Raw genomic sequence first — 18,966 nt, 5'->3', positions numbered from 1 at the left:
TACATAAAATCCAGCCCTCCTTAAATATATCAAGCAAAAGCACCAATATTCTTCATATTTCCTAAAACTCTGGGCACTGAAACGCTTCAGCATAGAATTTAATTCCCGTCTCAACCCTGATGTCTGACGTGGATGAATCTGCTGATGTGACTCATGTGATGACAACATTAAAATAGACGGCACATGCATTACAAACCCTTCTACCCATCCAGCCTTGAACAGGTCACATGGATAATTCTGCAGGCTAACAATGTAGACCTCGAGGGAACATAGTGACATAACAGGATTGACAGCATCAGATTATTTCCGGTGCTCGGGAATACAAGGTTTCAGGCTGAAACAAACATGAAATCATACAGATGGGGTAATAGTTTACAGATGGGGTAATAGTTTATGAGCAAGAATGGCTGCCTGGAATTGTCGTAACCCTTTTTTTTTTTAAACAAAATTACAGAATAGACATGAAAAAAACATTTAGATCATTAGCACAGACATGTAATGCAAGACATATCACTTTCACTCTCACGTGAGAAAGACATTTGAGCCAATTACTCCAGAACAATCCCAAGGTTTCTTGTTCCGCTTTTAGAACTAATAGCCATCTTTCCCGCCTGTGAGCTGTGTCCTAAATACAAGGAATACATAGAACAATGAAACGTTGTATAATGATGATTCAAACATGCTTAAAATGCAATGTTTTACACACAGTCCTCCACACATGCTCTAAACTTCCGGGGATCATTGGCCATAGATCACAATGGCGAGAGATAAAACGGTCTTTGTGATACAGCCAAAGTCATCATGATCAAATGAGAGCAGATAATAATCAAGGAAACCCAAAGAAAGCGCCGCAGCTGACCATTACAAATCTCAAAATTAGCATAATTTCCCAGAATTCCGACGGCGGAATGTTTTCACAGCAGAGTTTCCGGAGGTCCAGGTCAAGAATAGAGGGAAGCAGGTTTTTACATATCGGAAATACTTGCAAACATACAAAACTCCTGTTGACCCCTGAGTGATCACACCCCACACACATTCAAACTGCAACATCTGGATCATAAAACATCCATCTCAAAAATGATGTCTTATCTTGAGTTTTTTATGACATACATTATTCCTTCTTGTTCTGAAGCCATAATGTTTTATTGTGATACAGGTTCTGACATGCTTATGGTGACACCAATGAGGTAAAACCCATCTCTAAATCATTCAGGAGCAGCTCTCAGCCTGAGGGTAGTTCCTTAAAAAGAAAATATGCCATATAAACTCACTGATGACTCTGCATCACAAAAGACGGTACGACAATTAGTTGTTACAGTTCAGCCAACTCTGCCTTGACTTAATTGCCAGTCCTTAAGGTTCCCTTTCACTCACGGGGTAATCCTGTCAAATCCATTAAGGAGATTACCGGAGGGCATCTCTGAGAGGAATCAAATTGACCCTACGTACCCAAGCCGACAGGGAAAGCGTTTGAGTAAACTACGTCAAATCAACAGAGAGCTAATGTAAAGGGAAAAAAACATGTGACCCTGGACCACAAAACCAGTCATAAGGGTAAAAAAAAATGTAATCGAGATTTATACATCATCTGAAAGCTTAATAAATAAGCTTACCATTGATGTATGGTTTGTTAGGATAGGACAATATTTGGGCGAAATAGATTTTTGAAAATCTGGAATCTGAGGTTGCAAAAAAAATCTAAATATTGAGACAATCGCCTTTAAAGTTGTCCAAATGAAGTCCTTAGCAATGCATATTACTAACAATAATACAAAAAATATATATAAATTACGGTAGGAAATGTACAAAATATCTTCATGGAACATGATCTTTACTTATTATCCTAATGATTTTTGGCATAAAAGAAAAATCGATCATTTTGACACAAACAATGTATTGTTGGCTATTGCCACAAATATACCCGTGCGACTTATGACTGGTTTTGTGGTCCAGGGTCACATATGGGTATCTTGAAAACATCTTGAAGTTTCATTACTGAGGCCAACAAATGAACAAAGGCCCTAAAAAGTTTGCTCTTATTTACAATAGAAACATTAAAAGTTAAGTCTAAAAAGTTCATCTTCAAAACACTAATAATTTAATTACGGTTACATTTAATCTTAAGCAAATCTTAGTTCTTATTACAATAAAGATTAAAGTTACAGCTAAAATGTTAAAGGTTAATCTTTAAAACACTAATAACTGAAAAACATAAGATTTATTTTTGTAATTTTGTTCTTAATTACAATAAAAAGATTATATCTAAAGTTATAAACGTTATATCTTAAAAATTAAGTAGGGAACACTTTACAATAAGGTCATATAAAAAGTTATATTTGAAAAGTTAAAGTTAAAACACTAATAATTGAAACGACAATGTTAAACAATCTTTAGCAAACCTTAAAAACAGATTTATCTCAAATGACGTTATTATTTACAATAAAAAGCTTAACGTGATATCTAAAGCTAGTAGGTAACACTTTACAATAATGTCCATTAGTTAACGTTAATTAATGCATTAACTAACATCAATGCCATACATTTGTTTTAACTTTCGTTAATACAAATACAACTGTTAATTGTTAGCTCACGTTAGTTCAGGTCCATTAAATAATATTAACAGATGCAACTTTTGATTTTAATAATGTATTAGTAAATGTTGAATGTTGAAAGTTAATATGGTTATATTCATCAGTTAAATGAAATACTAAGAATGCAATATCAAAATAAATAGTTAAAACGGTGAAAAAATAACTATCTATATAATAAATTATCATTGTATTAACCAGAATACAATGCTCTTCTTATTCCAACCACCAAATGAATCAAATCTGGGAGAGTGAAATATTCCACCTATAACTCAAACAATATTGAAAACCCTTTCATTTAAACTGCCCTGTGCAGAAATGCCATCATTACTCTGTCAACGGCCAAGAACAGTGGCTTCCAATAGATCTCAAAATGCCAACAGCTTGGGTCAGTTGACAAGGTGATAGGCAGTGCATGCTAAGAAAAGCTGCTAAAAAGACTTGTCACTCTGACCGCCGCCAGGATGGACACTTTCTGGCACCAGTGACACACTGCACCAACAACATATGGTCATATACGTACCTTAATGGCAATCGATACAGGCAAATTTTATGATTTAAGTACAGTGCGCTGACAGTGCAGGTGCTTCAGCCAGCTCTGATGTGACTGAATTTAGCTCAGGGTACAACGAGAGGGCTCTTATTTCTAACACCCAGTCCAAGAGCCAAAAGACTAAATATCAGTTGACTAAATGGGTCAGACAAGCTACTGTACCTACTGCCATCTCAATTTTGACCATCCGGGTTCATTGACAAACAGGTTATACCAGCAAACTCTGTCTGAAGATGCCAAATAGATGTAACAGGCCATGCAAGCCAACTGTCAAAAGTCATTTACTGCCATTCTTTGCGCTTAAAAGGATGTGGAGGACAAATCCACTTTAAGAACCTGCTTGTATTAAAAGGCAATTGGTTATCGGTTACACGTTTAAAAAAAGGTTGTTATATTAATCCTTGTATCCAAATGTGCAAACTCCTGCATCACTAAATACGGAGTCAAGATCTAAGGAGGAGAGAGAACAGGTGCATGTTCAAGTCAACAAGTTCACATCACCCGCAAAACACGTCCACCAGCTTTTCTTTCCAGACTGTTGTTTTGAAATGTTAAACAGAGTCACATAACATATGTACACCCAGACAAGCTCTCACACGCTAGGGGTAGAAATCCTTTTAAATTCCAGTTAAGGTCCTACAAACAGAATGCAGAATTGCATTGGATGAAAGGGTGTTAAAATTGTGATTTTCAACAAGAAAAGCAATGTTGGATGGAATGTAATGGATGGGATGGAAGGGATGGATGATGAAATAAAAGCTTTATAAAAAGTTAAACTATGCTATATATTGCTAAAAGGCATAAAAGACTCAATGGGACTTTATTATCTGAAAACACTGTTCTGCTGTGGGAGATTTATATAAATCTAAAAGCAAGTGGTTTAGGGGTCCCAGTACTCTAAGTAAAGGAGATCGTTCTGTGACCATCACACTGTGGTTAGTGTTTCAGAGAGCTTCAACACTAAATCAACATGCAAGTGGGCCAAAAATATCATGCCTAAATTTGGTAGGATCAAAAAACCTTGCTGCTAAACTTGTTCTGTTTTTACTTAGGTCAGGAAACCTGTATATGGTAAAACAAAGAAACAGATCTGCACCTACTACAAATACAGCTTGCAGTCAATATCTATTATCATTAATAAACCCAACTAATCCAGCCTTTGATAATAGTGGGTTTTTAAAAGCTAATGCACTCATTAAGCAAGCCTAACAGGTCTTTACTCTTTGCCATGGCACAGAGCCCTTACATCTTGTGTGCTGTTGTTAACAACTAATGTGAGTCAGGAATTGCCCCACCTGATCCTGTCTCATCATGTGACAGCAGGGAAAGCACTGAGACTTCAGGAAACTGAGCTGCCAATTCTAAGAGGACATCCTGTCCAGCTATTTAAACAAAATACAAATGTAACTCATTTGAACATTAAAACACAACTGTAAACTTAATGAGCCATGGCGTCTGGTTTATTCTACAAAATGTAAAACATGATCACCGTGCAGGACAAACACTAAGGAAAAGAATCACATTGGAGGATAAAGCAGCAATTTGCATCATTAAATCATAACTTTGGTCCTTTGGGAAAACACACAGTGTAATGCACAAATGACAAGCATTGTATGCAGGCACGTGCAGAGGGGGGGGCTTTGGGTGCTCGAGCCCCTGCCCTTTTTCAAAATGAATCAAAAGTGCCCCTTTCAGACAAATATCAATGATAATATATCGTGGTCAATAAAACTAAATAAATGTGATTATTATGACATGACAATGCATACAATAGTAACGAACGGCTCAAAAGTCAGAGAATTTCTGTTGAGGCGTTGTCATAACGCGTTGCTATGGGTCGCGTGCGTTTTGATTGACTGCTGATTTTCCACTGTTCGGAAACGGCTCTCGAGCCAAATATGGTCCTTTCAGAGAGTGTGTGGCCTCACGGGAAAAAAGTAAACCAATATTTTTTTTCATCCATAATCAGAGCTAATGTGTTGATTTAATTACAAAGCTATATATTAGCTATATATTTTAAAGTATTACACAGTTCACCAATGCCCGTTTGTCATGTATAGGCTATACACCAACCAATCGTGATCTGGCAAAGCAAGTTCAAATTCCATTGGGCGATGTGAAGCGGTAATTTTCTGTTCTTATTCATAAATCGGTTGAAAATTACATCAACAGACGAACTAACGTTTGTGGAACAATTTCCTGTGGTTTGGCTCATTTTATAAATTGCATCACTGACAAAATGGATTTTAACAGACAACAAACAAATCCCTGCACAAAACCACAGCAGCAAAAGTCGCATTAATGGTAAGTAGTTATGTATCCTATATTGATACACCGTTTACTATTTCATGAAACTATCAAAGTTAACAAAACCCAAGTGCCACCGGCTCCTACAGGCCTATTATATGACGTGTAGGCTGGCGAAATGGTTACGTGAAAGGACTATTATACACTATTTTTGAATATTATGCAGCATTATCAAATAAGTCTCTTATGTTCATCAAGCCTGCATTTATTTGATAAAAAACAGCAATATTGCGAAATATATTAAAATAACGCTTTTCTATTTTAAAATAATTTAAAATATAATTTATTCCTGTGATCACAGCTGTATTTTCAGCATCATTACTCCACTCTTCAGTGTCACATGATCATTCAGAAATCATTCTAATATGAGGATTTAATGTCAATGAATGAAACTGTGATACTCCTTTCAAGATTCTTTGATTAATAAAAGGTTAAAAAGAATACAATGTAGTAATTTTTCATAATATTAGGCTACTGTTTTTTCTGTATTTTTGATTAAATAAAAATATGTATCTATCTGTATATATATATATATATGTGTGTATGTGTGTATGTGTGTATGTATGTATGTATGTATGTATGTATGTATGTATGTATGTATGTATGTATGTATGTATGTATGTATGTATGTATGTATGTATGTATGTATGTATATATATATACATATTGCCCCTTTTTTACATTTGAGCCCCTGCCCCTGACGAACTCTCTGCACGGCCCTGATTGTATGTATCAATAATGAAAACAATGAAAACATACTACCATCTGTGTTTGAAAGAAATATAGCACAAAATGTGTCTGTTAGGTCTTCAATTATCAAAGAACGATATACTGTTCAAAAAGCAAAGGTAGACTAGAAACATTTCAAAAATGGTTGAGAAATGTGGAATTAGTTCTGAGAAAAGGTTTAGCCTCATTTCAATTTTTTTTTTAAAAGATCCAATTGGTTAGATTTGTTTAGAGTTTATTCAATCCAATGGCATTCAGACATTTTAAGTGACCAAAAACGTTACGGGGCTATTGGACTGTCATAGTGAAACATATTTCCTCTCCAGGACGTGTGAAACAATTAGCATGCAACAACATACGAAGCTGGGCCTCATTACATAAGCCTGAGTAAATGCTGTCTTTGACTGTTATTTGACAAAAATGGGCATGGTGTGTTCAGTGAGGTAGGTGTCTTACATAAGCCAACCATTTTATCTTTAAAATAACACTCCAAATGTGCCTGTTTCAACACTGACTGGATATAAACAACAAATTACAACATACATAAATATCACTCAGTGAGATCCTTAAAGCTAAGAACAACTAAATAGTCTGCCAGTAAAAGAATTCACACCCACATTTGACTCTTTTAGAAACTAAGGAGGTGTGTGGGACGTCTGACAGACTTCATTCATGAAGAAGACAACAGGGCCTTGGTGAACCTAACCTAGTCTAAGAGGGTGCAAAACTACAGAATACAAGAACAACACCTCCAAGAAAAGGAATGTGTATTATATTAAAGGGTTAGTTCACCCAAAAATGAAAATAATGTCCTTTATTACTCACCCTCATGCCGTTTCCACACCTGTAAGACCTCTGTTCATCTTCGGAACACAAATTAAGATATTTTAGTTGAAATCCGATGGTTCAGTGAGGCCTGCATAGCCAGCAATGACATTTCCTCTCTCAAGATCCATTAATATACTAAAAACATATTTAAATCAGTTCATGTACAGTGGTTCAATATTAATATTATAAAGCGGCACTGCTACATGAAGCTTCAGAGCGTTATGAATCAGTGTGTTGAATCATGATTCGGATCACGTGTCAAACCGCCAAACTGCTGACAACCGCTCCTTTGGCGCTGATTCATAACGCTACGAAGCTTCATGAAGCAGTGTTTTGAAATCGGCCATCACTATACAAGTCGTTATTTCATTTTTTTGACGCACCAAAAATATTCTTGCCGCTTTATAATATTAATATTGAACCACTGTACTCACATGAACTGATTAAATATGTTTTTAGGACATTCATTTTAGGACATTCATGGATCTTGAGAGAGGAAATGTCATTGCTGGCTATGCAGGCCTCACTGAACCATCGGATTTCAACAAAAATATCTTAATTTGTGTTCCGAAGATGAACGGAGGTCTTACGGGTGTGTAACAGCATGAGGGTGAGTAATAAATTACATTATTTTCATTTTGGGGTGAACTAACCCTTTAACATCTTAACACAAATCAATTCAAAAGCATTCTTATTTATTACCTAGTTTTTAGGTTACTATATATGCCAGTGACTGCTGCACCTAATCTGCATCCCATAAAGAAAGGCATTTGATGTTACCATGGCTACTGCTGTGGATGTGCTAGTCTGTGTTCGGCAGACAGCTCCAGCTAATTTGTGTTTCTAGGTGTGGCTTCAAACCCACCGAGACTCCCCCCACCCATCCCCTTGTCATGGCCAGCCAGACTCATTCTTTGTTTAACCTAGATCCATCCTAAAATGACTTCATTTCATGCTGATTCACCCTTTATTGTATCAGTGTTTACTTGGCAATAAACCCAGACAAACGCCTCCATAGTGACAGCACCGCAAAGATTACCGTATTCATCACTGAAGAATTAATTTTAATCTTTATTTGCTCTGACATACACGCCTGAGAGATTTATGACTGCATATCAGTGACACTATATGTCTACCATAAACGTGAATGAATGAATGCATCTGGTTAAATTGTTTTCCATCATTAACATCCTATTCAAAATTACATTAAAGCGATAGCTCACATTTAAAAAAAAAAAAAAAAAAAACATTCTGTCATCATTGACTCACCCCCATGTCATTTCAAACCTGTATGCATTTCTTTATTCTGTGGCACACAATCACTCTGTGATTTTGTGTCAATACAATAAATGTGAATGGGGTCCAAAATTGTTTTTTTGAAGAAAAAATTTGTCCAAAGAAGAAAGTAGTCATACAGATTTGTAATGACAGGGTGAGTAAATGAAGACAGAACTTTCGTTTTGGGTAACTATCCCTTTAGTAGCATAAAATCAATGCAACATGCAAATATATGTTGGCAAGAACAAATGATGGCCACAAACACACCAATCATGAAGAAAGTAGCAAAACACTAACCTGGAAAGGAATGTGGATGGGGGGACCCTCTCTTCAGGCACTTGGAACACAGGACATGCACAGAGTAGTGAAGGCCAGGCCATTCCTGCAGAAGAACGTTTAACTCTTCCACTAGGGGAATAATGGCTTGCCAAGCTGTCCAGATATTTGGCAAGGATGCATGGCTGGAAATGGAGAGGATCTCCTGCTGCAATCTGCTCCGAGAAGGCCGGTAACTCACAGTCACAGGCACTTTACCCCGATAGGCAAAGATGTGATGTTTTCCATCGGACCGTTGCACCACGTGGCTGTTGATTTGCACACTATACCTTGCAAAAAGTCCAAGAGGGGTGAGAAAAGGAAATCTGTATTCAATCTGCAGCTGCTCGACCGAGAAGAATTGACCAGGGATTGACGAGCCCCCACTGGCCGAGGCCTCAAGATGGGGCTCCTCGCTGCTGACTTGACTGGGAAACTTATACCAGACGGTTGCCCCATTTAGCGGCTTGCTGCGAGGTTTGTTGACACAGTAGCAGACGCCCATCTTTTCCAGCAGTTCCATGATCAGGTGCAAGTCCTTCTGGGTCTGTACCAGAGGTTTAAGCAGCAAGCGGATGATGTTTGACGGCAGCAGGCCGTGCAACAGGAAACCCTCCACGTGACCATGCATCTGCGTAGAACTGGCTTTATCTCCATCATCTCCTTCATCCTGCAGTTTCTCAAGCATTGCAGCGAGGTCCCTCTGGAAAAACACATTCAAGATGGCGATAAACCGGGGTAGATTGTGGAAGACGTATTCCTTTAACGTCATGCTGTCTTCAAAGTACAAAAGTTTACCACTCTCGTGGAGGTAAGAGAGTGCGCTTTGCAGGCGGTCCTCAGTCAGCCCAGCCTGAAGGCCCAAGCGGGCCGAATCCCACCAGGAGAGCCATAAATCCTGTGGCTTAAAATGCAGTTCCTCAAGCATCTGCCATGACTTTGGCAGGACTCTGTGAAGATTGGGGAAAATCTCCCTGTGATCGGCGACCGACATGAGCTTCTCTTTCAAATGCTGGATGTTTCTTTGTACCGCCACGCAGCTGACACATATCACCGGAGAAAGGATTTGGAGTCGATTGTTGAGCATATATTGCAACTGGGACTTTTTACGCCTCAAGTTTTTCTCTGTGACCCCGTAAAAGAGAACATGGGGACTAGAAGTCCGAACTTCGTAACCTTGCTCAAGGGCTTCGTCAACCTGCAGGGCAAGCACATGTAGGCATTCAGTGTCTGTTTTTTCCTGGAGTGAAATCTGTCTGTGAATATCCAGGCACTTTTCTTCAACCTCGACCTCTTCACACAAATCACTGTGGGTTCCTACGATGCACACAACCGCATGTGGCACCTTGGCACTGAGCAGGTGGAGGAAACCACCAACATGGGAGTAGAAGCTCTTTGATGTATATAATTTCAGATTGACCACCAAGACATAAAGAGCTCCGGGAGAGAGGAAAAAGGGTTTGATAAGATCATAGTTCTGCTTACCGGATAAATCATATACAATGAAAGTAAGACTGCGTTCTGCATCCGCTACCCAGTTCGTCACATCAATACCCCTACATCCAATCGCCATCTTGGCGTCTGACGGCTTGTTGATGATGCACTGCCTGAGTGTGGTTTTCCCTGCATTTCTCTGGCCCATCAAAACCAGTTTAAGTCTGGGTTTTACAGCAGGTTGCGAGTGCGCAAGCTCCTTCTGATAGGCAGCTATGTACGGGATCCCCTTCATGCACACTTCATATGGAGGCTGAATGAGAGGATTATCTTTCACCTTCCAAATGTTGACTTTGGCAAGTTTTCCAAAATTGTCCGGGAGTATGGCGATTTGGTTACCCTGTAAAACCAGCTCCTCCAATTTCCAGAGCTCTACAATAGAGTCTGGGAGAAATGTTATGCTATTATTGTCCAACCACAAATTAGCAAGATTGCACAGCTGTCCCACCTCCTCAGGGAGGAACGTCAGTTTGTTCCGGCTTAAATACAACTCCTCCAAACTGGCAAGTTTGATTATAACCTGAGGAAAATCTTCAAATAGATTTGAGGAGAGATTGAGCATTTTCAGCGTCTGCATTTTACCAAATGATTGCGGCAGATTTGTGAGGGAATTATTATCGAGCATCAGGCTCTCCAAGTTCTGCAGCTCGCAAAATGTTTCAGGCAAGGACGAGAGGTGGGTGCTGCTGAGCCACAAAATTTTAATGGATTGGAGCATCATGATGTTACCAGGAAGACCCTCTAGTTTATTCCCAGAGCAGTCAAGCTCCTCCAGGTCACAGAGGGCAAGGATTTCAGAGGGGAAACGCTGCAGCTTGTTATGATCCACATCAAGCGTTCGGAGCTTTCTGAGCTGTGAAAAGGACCTGGGGAAATCACGCAGGTCATTGAAGCTGATGTCAAGCTCCTCCAGACTTTGCAATGTCCCAATCTGAGATGGCAGGTATTGGATTTTGTTGTGACTGATGCACAACTTTTTAAGCCCCTTGAGAAGATCAATATCTTCTGAAAAGTGATTCAAGCAGTTGTGACTGATATCCAACTCAACCAGCTGACCAAGCTGAAATACTGCAGAAGGAACAGTGGCAAACTTGTTCCTGCGAAGGACAAGGATGCGAAGCCTGGTCAGGGTTGAGCCCAGTCCCTCTGGAAGCTCTTGAAGGGAGTTGTTGCCCAGATTGAGGACCTCGATCTCCTTTATGTCCTCGGGTAATGTAATTTTCTGGCTGTTTTTGGTGCTGAGAGTCAGCTGTCGCAGATTGCTCCTCAGCTTCCTGGAGCGCAAAGCAGCATCCCTCCATAATTTAGCAGTCTTCAGGTTATTCTCCTCAGCCATCGTATCGAAGCTGTGCTCCTCCTTGTTTTCATTGGGCACAGTGATCAATCACCTAGGCAGCATGGTGCCGCTTTCACTTGCTTCATCGATTCGGGTTCTCTGCACAGTGCACAACAATCCAGATGAAACCAACATTTAGACCATGCCGATTTCATCTTCATCCGAAAATATGTGGTTCCGTTCAATCGCATTCAAGAAAACAGGGCTGGGCTGCGTCCTTTCACGCACCCTCTTTATCTGCGCCATCGATCACAGGATGAAAACCACACGCGCGCATCAAATTGTCACTAATAATCAGCCTAGGTCGTGCGGCTGGCGGTTCCGCCAGCGCGTCCTTTGATACCACATGAGAGAGAAAAAGCTAAGACATATCCAGTGAGTTAGAATGAAACAAGGGCAGTGGTGGTTGCTGTGGTCTTTCCCTGTGTCTCCGCCTATTCTCTGCGCATGCAGCCAGCAGTGAATGCTCACACAGGAGCAGCACTGCGTCAGAGCCCCACCTTCTGTACGCGCCTGCGACGCGACGCTCGCATAAACAAATGCTTTGATTGGTCTGGGTGGTGACGACGGGCGCGTCGCGTATTAACAGCGATTTTGATAATAAGGAGTTGTAAAGAAGGGATGTGAAGGTAATTTCGTTTCCGTCGTTTTGGTTTTACTATCAGTAAATCCCATCATGTTTAAGACCGCGAGCCACACAGTGTAAATTGCTTCTAAAACATATCACATGAAGAGGTGCATATGGATTCTGTCTGCCTAAGATATGAATGGAACTTTAGCCTGCTAGCACACTGGAAAGCATAACAAAATAATATAATGGACTAGAAGAAACTCAAGCCATAATAATGCAAATAAGCCCGCCTATACCTTGTTGACTTTAATGATGGGGGGCGCTGTGTTGTTTACAACAAAAAAAAGATTATTTGACGCCATCTACCGGACATGGTACGCAGATGCATTGATTTTGATAAATTACAATGTGCATCTCTAATAAATCAAATAAACTGAAATATTAACCTGTTTTCTCCCATTATAGTAAGAAAAATTACATTGAAATACATGCACTTATTTAAACATTTTTATTAAAATGACTACAGTTCATAACTTGTGCCTGGCCTTGGAAAAATAGATATGGTGGCCAGAAACTGGGTGAACTTTGTGTGGCCAAATCACTGTTGCATAACGACAACATATCTAAACTTTGAGTAGACTATAAGGGTTAAAGTACCAGAGTACACAAGTTTAATCAACAACAGTGCAGTACGCCTGTGAATCAGATCTCAGGCAAACAGGGATACAAACTGAATATTGTATGACCTCTTTTCACAATAATATTGTAAAGTGGCTTCATTAAAAAAAATTTATTGGCAATAGAATACAAATTGAGCTTTTCCGTTTTTTCAACTGATGTGCAACAAGCAATGTACAACTATTATTCATGCATCAGGCTTTAAAAAAGCCTTTTGCCTGCAGCTTCTGTTTCAGTTCCTCAGAAGCAAGTTTCAAAATACAGTACATAAACCCAATTTGCTGTAAAGGTGAAGCACAGCCTCACCCCACTGATCAACTATGATGTAAGCTTTTCCAGCAAAGAAATCCCACACATTATTGTAACAATTTAAGAAAACACAGTTAGGTGTGTTTAAGAAAAAAACTATTAGGTAATTGTTTGTCCCAATTACCTAATGTTCACACCAAGACAGGTTTTAATATTTGTCCACATTAAGCAATTGTAGTTTTGGGAAAGAGTCTTTTTAGTCTCTTTTCTTGGGCATTTGAGGCACCGGTGCTCCTTCAATAGGGGCAGAGATGGGCACACTCCGTGGTTCTCCTTGATGCAAGCACTCGTTCACCCGCAGCTGACAGCCGTCCTTCAGCATGTGGATGGCAATTCTGGCAATGTTGCGGGAGTCATCTAGACCACTGTGGGGACGTCCGTCATATTGCATGCCAAGATTCTGCAGCATGCAGATTAGTTTCGTCTGAGTACGAGGAACCTGAGAGAGACAGGATGAGACTCATGAAAACCTCCGAATGGAATACTCCAATTATTTACAATTTAGATCTATTATTTTAATTCCTATGACTGTGTAAGGAATATCATGAGGAAAACTAGCATGAAAACAAACCTTATAAAAGTTTCCATAAGACTTTCTGATATTGATCCATTTTCTGGCAAACTGTGGGTATCTGATGTGACTCAGTTTGCATTGGGTACGAAGAAATTTTCCCATGTCCCATGACCTACACAGACAAGACACTGTAAAATATATTTTGCTCTGCACCAGGGGCGATTCTAGAACCTTTTTAGGTTTCAGCCCACCTGTCTTTTGGCAGGGCAAGTAAATATCTGACCATGTCTGACCTGGGGTCCGTTTTCTTTTAATCGTGATAACTGATCTCTGGCTAATTTGGTTCTTCAAACGAATTTGCAGGATTGCGTTCCCTGAAGAGGGCAGATGCATCGATAGTCGAAACCACAATAAGCAATGCAGCGATTGGCTGGTGGCAAGACAGCAACGTAATGACATCATATAATTAAAAAAAAGCCACATGGCAAAAAAACTTGACAAATCAAAAAAAAACAACAAAAAAAAACATTCTGGACCTTTATAAGGAAACAGCCAAATGACCAAACCAACTTTAGAGTTACAATAGATAAATGAAATGTGCACTTTTTTTTCAACATGATTCCCAATTATTTATATTCACGATTTTATAGTATTTGTACACCCTTTACATTTTTATTTCAATGTTGTAATTAGCAATTCATTTCATTTTAATTCAATTTGAAGCAGATTTGTTACGCGACAGCATTAATTAAAGTTTCTTAAGGGCCATCAAGTTATCTGCATCTCCTGCGCTGCATCAAGCCACTCCCATAATATCCGTCATAACTCAAATTAATGCATGGCACAGAGTAACTGTACAGCATGTGTGTAAGACTGCAATAACATTATAAAGTAATTATTCTATCAAAAATAAATCTCTCAATCAAGTGGCTGTGTCTATAGTATTATACACAACATTATAATATTATTTTTCATTATTATTATTTAAAAGTATTTTTGCCCCTGGTTCAGTAAGGAACTCTTGTAATAAAGTAGCAGTGGTTGGGACAAATTTTAAGTATCAACGGCACTTAAAAAGGTGCAATCTAATCCTGTTTCCATGAAATAATAGTGAGCAGGTTTAAGCTTAAGGACCTGTTGCTATGACAGCAAGTCCAGGATGAGCGTTGAAGAACCAAACTATCCAAGATCATGCCAAATCGTCGACAATCAAATCCAGCTAAGTGAGTTAGCAAGGTACGAAGAACGGACCCCAGGCCAGTAGAAAAAAAATCCTTAGTGTTTAGCTAGTTAACAGTTATACTTTTTAATAATAATGTTATGTTTGATGAACAGTATCCTACGAATTTGAACTGTACTGAAGAAAGACTGGTATCATTATCCTAATATAATTAATTATAAACAATTATAATAAATACATTTAAATATTAAAATACATTTAAATTAACTGATTAATTAATACAAATGTTGTATTGACTTGGTACTAATTTAAGTACTGGTAGGCTACTTTCAACTTATTATATAGTAATATAATTGTGCCGATTTACAAAGAGGCACCACTTAGGCAATGGTCTTTTGCGACACATTCTCGCTAAGGGCGAAGTCCCCTGAGGATGAAATCCTAGAACCGCCCCCTCTCTCCTCTTGAATATTATTAAAGTCACGCTTAAAATATCTGTTTCATCCTTACCCATCTGTCAAAAATGTATATTTGTACTTAGTTCCAAGTTCTTTTTCCTGTAGCCAAGAAACTGCTCGATCTAGAACTTCATTGAATATTTTCGCCTCATCCACCATTTTCTGGAAAAGAAATGTTAAGAATCAAATATTTAAGTTTGAGCAATTGCCTTACATTCAATATTAGACTAAAGACAGAACCAGTTTGTGGTCAGTACAATCTTTAAATTTGTTTTTGAAAGTCTCTCTCTCACCAAGGCTGCATTTATTTGATCAAACATAAAGTAAAAGCATGAAATATAATTACATTTTAAAATATCATTTTATACTTTTCAGCATCCTTACTCCAGTCTTTAGTGTCACATGATCCTTCAGAAAACATTCTAATATGCTGATTTGGTGCTCAAGAAAAAATTCTTATTATTAATGTTGAAATGAGTTGTGCTGCTTAATATTTTCATGGAAACATTATGATTTTTGTCAGGATTCTGGAAAACAATCTTTATTTAAAAAATAGAAATATTTTATAAATACCTTAAAGGGTTAGTTCACCCAAAAATTACATTTCTTCCATTAATGAATCACCCCAATGTTGTTCCAAACCCGTAAGACCTCCGTTGATCCTCGGAACACAGTTTAAGATATTTTAGATTTAGTCCGAGGGCTTTCAGTCCGCACATCGCTATCGCACCAGATAATGTGTAATCATAATGTTTCCATGAAAATATTTTGGGTGAACTAACCCTTTAACTGTCACTTTTGATTAATTGAATGCATCATTACTGAATAAAACATTTATTTCACACTGACCATAAACTTTTTAATGATATTGTCTATTACTTAAATTGTTCATTAATTCAGTTAGCAGTTTGTTAAATCTTGCCTGTGAGATTCCGGTAAGTTTCACACAAAACTCTGAGAGCTGTGGCTTCACCTCCGGCTTCACATACTCCTGAAATGAGTCTACCTGTAACGACAGTAATGGGATTACAAACATTAACTAGTAAATCAACCCTAAAACATTTCACAAAACAAACTGTATGGTATCATGTTTGCCTGGCAAGAATGAAGCACAAGTATGCCAGACTGTTCCCTCACCAACTCACAATCTCCAAGGTGCGCGTGTCGATCAAAACAATTGGGAACTCGATGATTTCATGGAAGTAGTCAGGTGGATTATTCTCTTCACATGTTGCTTCAAAATCCACTACACAGATGTAGTCAAAGTATGCATCACTTTTCACAACTGCAGCAGCTGAATGCAACAGTTTTTGCCTTTTGTAATAACTTTTGAGGCGCTTCTTCAGGACATCCTTAACACCACTGAAAAGACCATAAAGAAATGAACAGTATGAATGAATTTGAAGTAAATAGCAGGTTAAAGGTTAAAATTCTGTCATTAATTACTCCCCCTCAGGTGGTTCCAAACCCATAAGAGCTTTGTTCATCTTCGGAACACAAATTAAAGGGGCACTTCAGCGCTGGGAAGATAAATGTGTATTTAAACTGTCATTTATGTAGTAGAAATGTGAAATTATTTTTGAATTTGGTGCCTTCTAGACTGAGAAAAGACAGAAAATGTATTTTTGTCTCATGTGGATGAAAGACAACAACTCCCAGAATGCACTTGCTTCGATGCCCTACGAGGCCACTCCCAAAGCCACGGCTATTGGTTATCACTTCCCCACCATTACACCGCGCCCACCGTCGTTTTGATATTCATAGTAATAAAATAATTTTGTTCAGCTAGAGAATAGACACTACAATTAAAAACTGAACGTGTCTTTTCAATAAAGTGTGAGTGAGCCGAACGAAAGTCGCGTCACAGACCCGGCAGGAGTCAGATTTCATTCATCACGAGAGAAGCGCTGAGCTGAGGTAAGCGCGGCAGTCATTCTCGGTCCAGTCTAGCGCGTTATAACTTTCATAGGAATTCATTGAAAAGTTGAAACACTCACTTTGCTCTGTACCGCTCCGTTATGAATGCCCGAGCCGAGCGGCAGCGGCCGTGCACATTTACATTCTGTGAGTGAGATCCCTCCCCTGTGGGTGGGTTGATAACATGCGGAACTACCTCCTGTAGTCTCTAGGTTCTGTCCAAAAATCCTCAGATGACGCAAAATGACGATATTTGCGTCATCAAGGATTTATTCCAGAAATAAAATGCATAATTATCTCGTCTCAGGGGGACATGAGGGGGGAAAGTACCATAATTCGAATATACTACTGGGTTTCTACTGATACAAAGCTTAATGCTAAATCACTGAAGTTACCCTTTAAGATATCTTTGATGAAATCGGGAGAGCTCTCTAACCCCTCCATAGTCCACGTGACTACAGCAATTCAACCTTCATTTTGTGAAGCGTCGAGAATATTTTTTTATGCACAAAAAAACAAACAAAAATAACTTTATTCAACGTCTGTGTCAGTCTCCTACGCGGTTGATGTAGTAAATACCATGTAGTGCTTCCGAGTTTCGTCAGAGCTACGCCAGCACGCTGGGCTTACCATTGGCTGATGCTGTTCACGTGAGCACCACGACGCATGCGTGTGATGCTGACACAGGACCTGGCCAACGTAAACTGACCCAGACGAGAAGATATTGTTGAATAAAGTCGTTATTTTTGTTTGTTTTTTGTGCACAAAAAGTGTTCTGGACAATTCATAAAATTAAGGTTGAACCACTGGAGTAACATGGACTATTTTAACGATGTCTATACTACCTTTCTGGGCCTTGAAAGTGGTAATTAAACAGCTGTCAATGGAGGCGTCAAAAAGCTCACGGAGTTCATAGAAAATATCTTAATTTGTGTCCCGAAGATGAACGAAGGTCTTACAGTTCTGGAACGACATGAGGGTGAGTAACTTGACAGAATTTTCATTTTTAGGTGAACTAACCCTTTAAATAACCTTAAAAGACTAAAAGTTCTCAATACCGTGTGTCAAGCTTCAGCTCAATACATTTCGCACGCAGCTCATCTCTGTTCATTCTGTTGATGGCGCCGTTTGCCATTGCGATCTCTTTATATACCGGATCACTGAAATCTCCCTGTTTTGGGGATGAAGGCTCCAGCTCCTCATTTTTTTCACAGGAAGCCTAAATGTGAGACAAGGAAATGCAACATAGCAATGAAATGCATATTTCTACTAAATATGAAAAAAGAAAAACAAACTGACAGTTTCAGAGCCGGTGGGAGAAATATGTTACTGCTTAATTTCTAAAACTTCAAAACGATTTAGTAATTGATTTACCAAGTATTTGACCTGCAATATAAATGTTTAGTAATTGAAAAATTATTAAACCCCACCCTACGAATATCATCAAACAAAAATAACGGATCTCTTTCATTATTTAGCAATCTGCCACAGCACAAACATACACAAATATATTAATTTGACATGATACTGAAAGTCGCTAAAACGAACCTGTCAGTGTTTCGATACTCACATTAGAACAGCATTGCTCCTTCTGATCTCCCCCAGACGTTGAAGTGCTTTTTGCAGGTTGACTGGGCTCTTTCGGCGATTCCATCAGTTTTGACAGTCTAGTTCATTTCATAAACACTAAAACACGCATCTGGTTTCGCGCGTTCACGCTCGCTGTCGCTTTTAACCTAATCCGCTCCGTGCGAAATGATACAACCCTAAATGCTTGTCTCAATGTCTGAAGGTTATATTGTATACATTTGACTTAAAATTAGCACCTGTAGACGAAGAACTAAAACTTCTATGCTTAGCTACAGTGTCTTAAATGTGAGCCAAGCAACTGACGTCACAGCGCGCACAGGA

The 18,966-nt window shown here is 38.8% G+C and overlaps 2 protein-coding genes across 3 annotated transcripts in view; both read right to left on the bottom strand.

The window, feature by feature from the left end:
• The window catches only part of mfhas1 (multifunctional ROCO family signaling regulator 1), a 38,838-nt gene extending 26,965 nt beyond the window's left edge, over window positions 1-11,873 (bottom strand). The window contains exon 1 of the mRNA XM_079835925.1: window positions 8,581-11,873. Coding sequence (XP_079692051.1) covers window positions 8,581-11,428 — 2,848 coding nt within the window. The 5' untranslated portion in view covers window positions 11,429-11,873. The remainder of the gene's footprint in view (window positions 1-8,580) is intronic.
• Window positions 11,874-12,774: 901 nt separating this feature from the next.
• Window positions 12,775-18,962, bottom strand: eri1 (exoribonuclease 1). 2 transcript variants are annotated; one of them, XM_079835927.1, is made up of 7 exons: window positions 18,604-18,962; window positions 18,114-18,274; window positions 16,284-16,500; window positions 16,061-16,144; window positions 15,191-15,300; window positions 13,558-13,672; window positions 12,775-13,425 (listed from the first exon to the last, which is right to left on the bottom strand). In XM_079835927.1, the coding sequence occupies exons 2-7, from the start codon at window positions 18,188-18,190 to the stop codon at window positions 13,183-13,185; spliced, it is 846 nt and encodes a 281-aa protein (XP_079692053.1). In that variant the 5' UTR covers window positions 18,191-18,274; window positions 18,604-18,962; the 3' UTR covers window positions 12,775-13,182. The 2 variants fall into 2 exon arrangements, with proteins under 2 accessions (XP_079692053.1, XP_079692052.1); XM_079835926.1 differs by having other exon boundaries at window positions 18,626-18,962.
• Window positions 18,963-18,966: the final 4 nt, after the last annotated feature.

Source organism: Gobio gobio, assembly GCF_949357685.1.
Source record: "Gobio gobio genome assembly, chromosome: 14".
Classification (NCBI taxonomy): Eukaryota; Metazoa; Chordata; class Actinopteri; order Cypriniformes; family Gobionidae; genus Gobio; species Gobio gobio.
This window is presented reverse-complemented; position numbering and strand designations above follow the sequence as displayed.

Bases quoted from the DNA above. Each gene is read 5' to 3' on its own strand.
- eri1 (XM_079835926.1), bottom strand. From the start codon at position 18,709: ATGGAATCGCCGAAAGAGCCCAGTCAACCTGCAAAAAGCACTTCAACG. The intron at 18,275-18,625 runs GTGAGTATCGAA...TCTCACATTTAG, and splicing joins AGGAGCAATGCTGTTCTAAT to GCTTCCTGTGAAAAAAATGA. The intron at 16,501-18,113 runs GTATTGAGAACT...TGGTCTTTTCAG, and splicing joins GAGCTGAAGCTTGACACACG to TGGTGTTAAGGATGTCCTGA.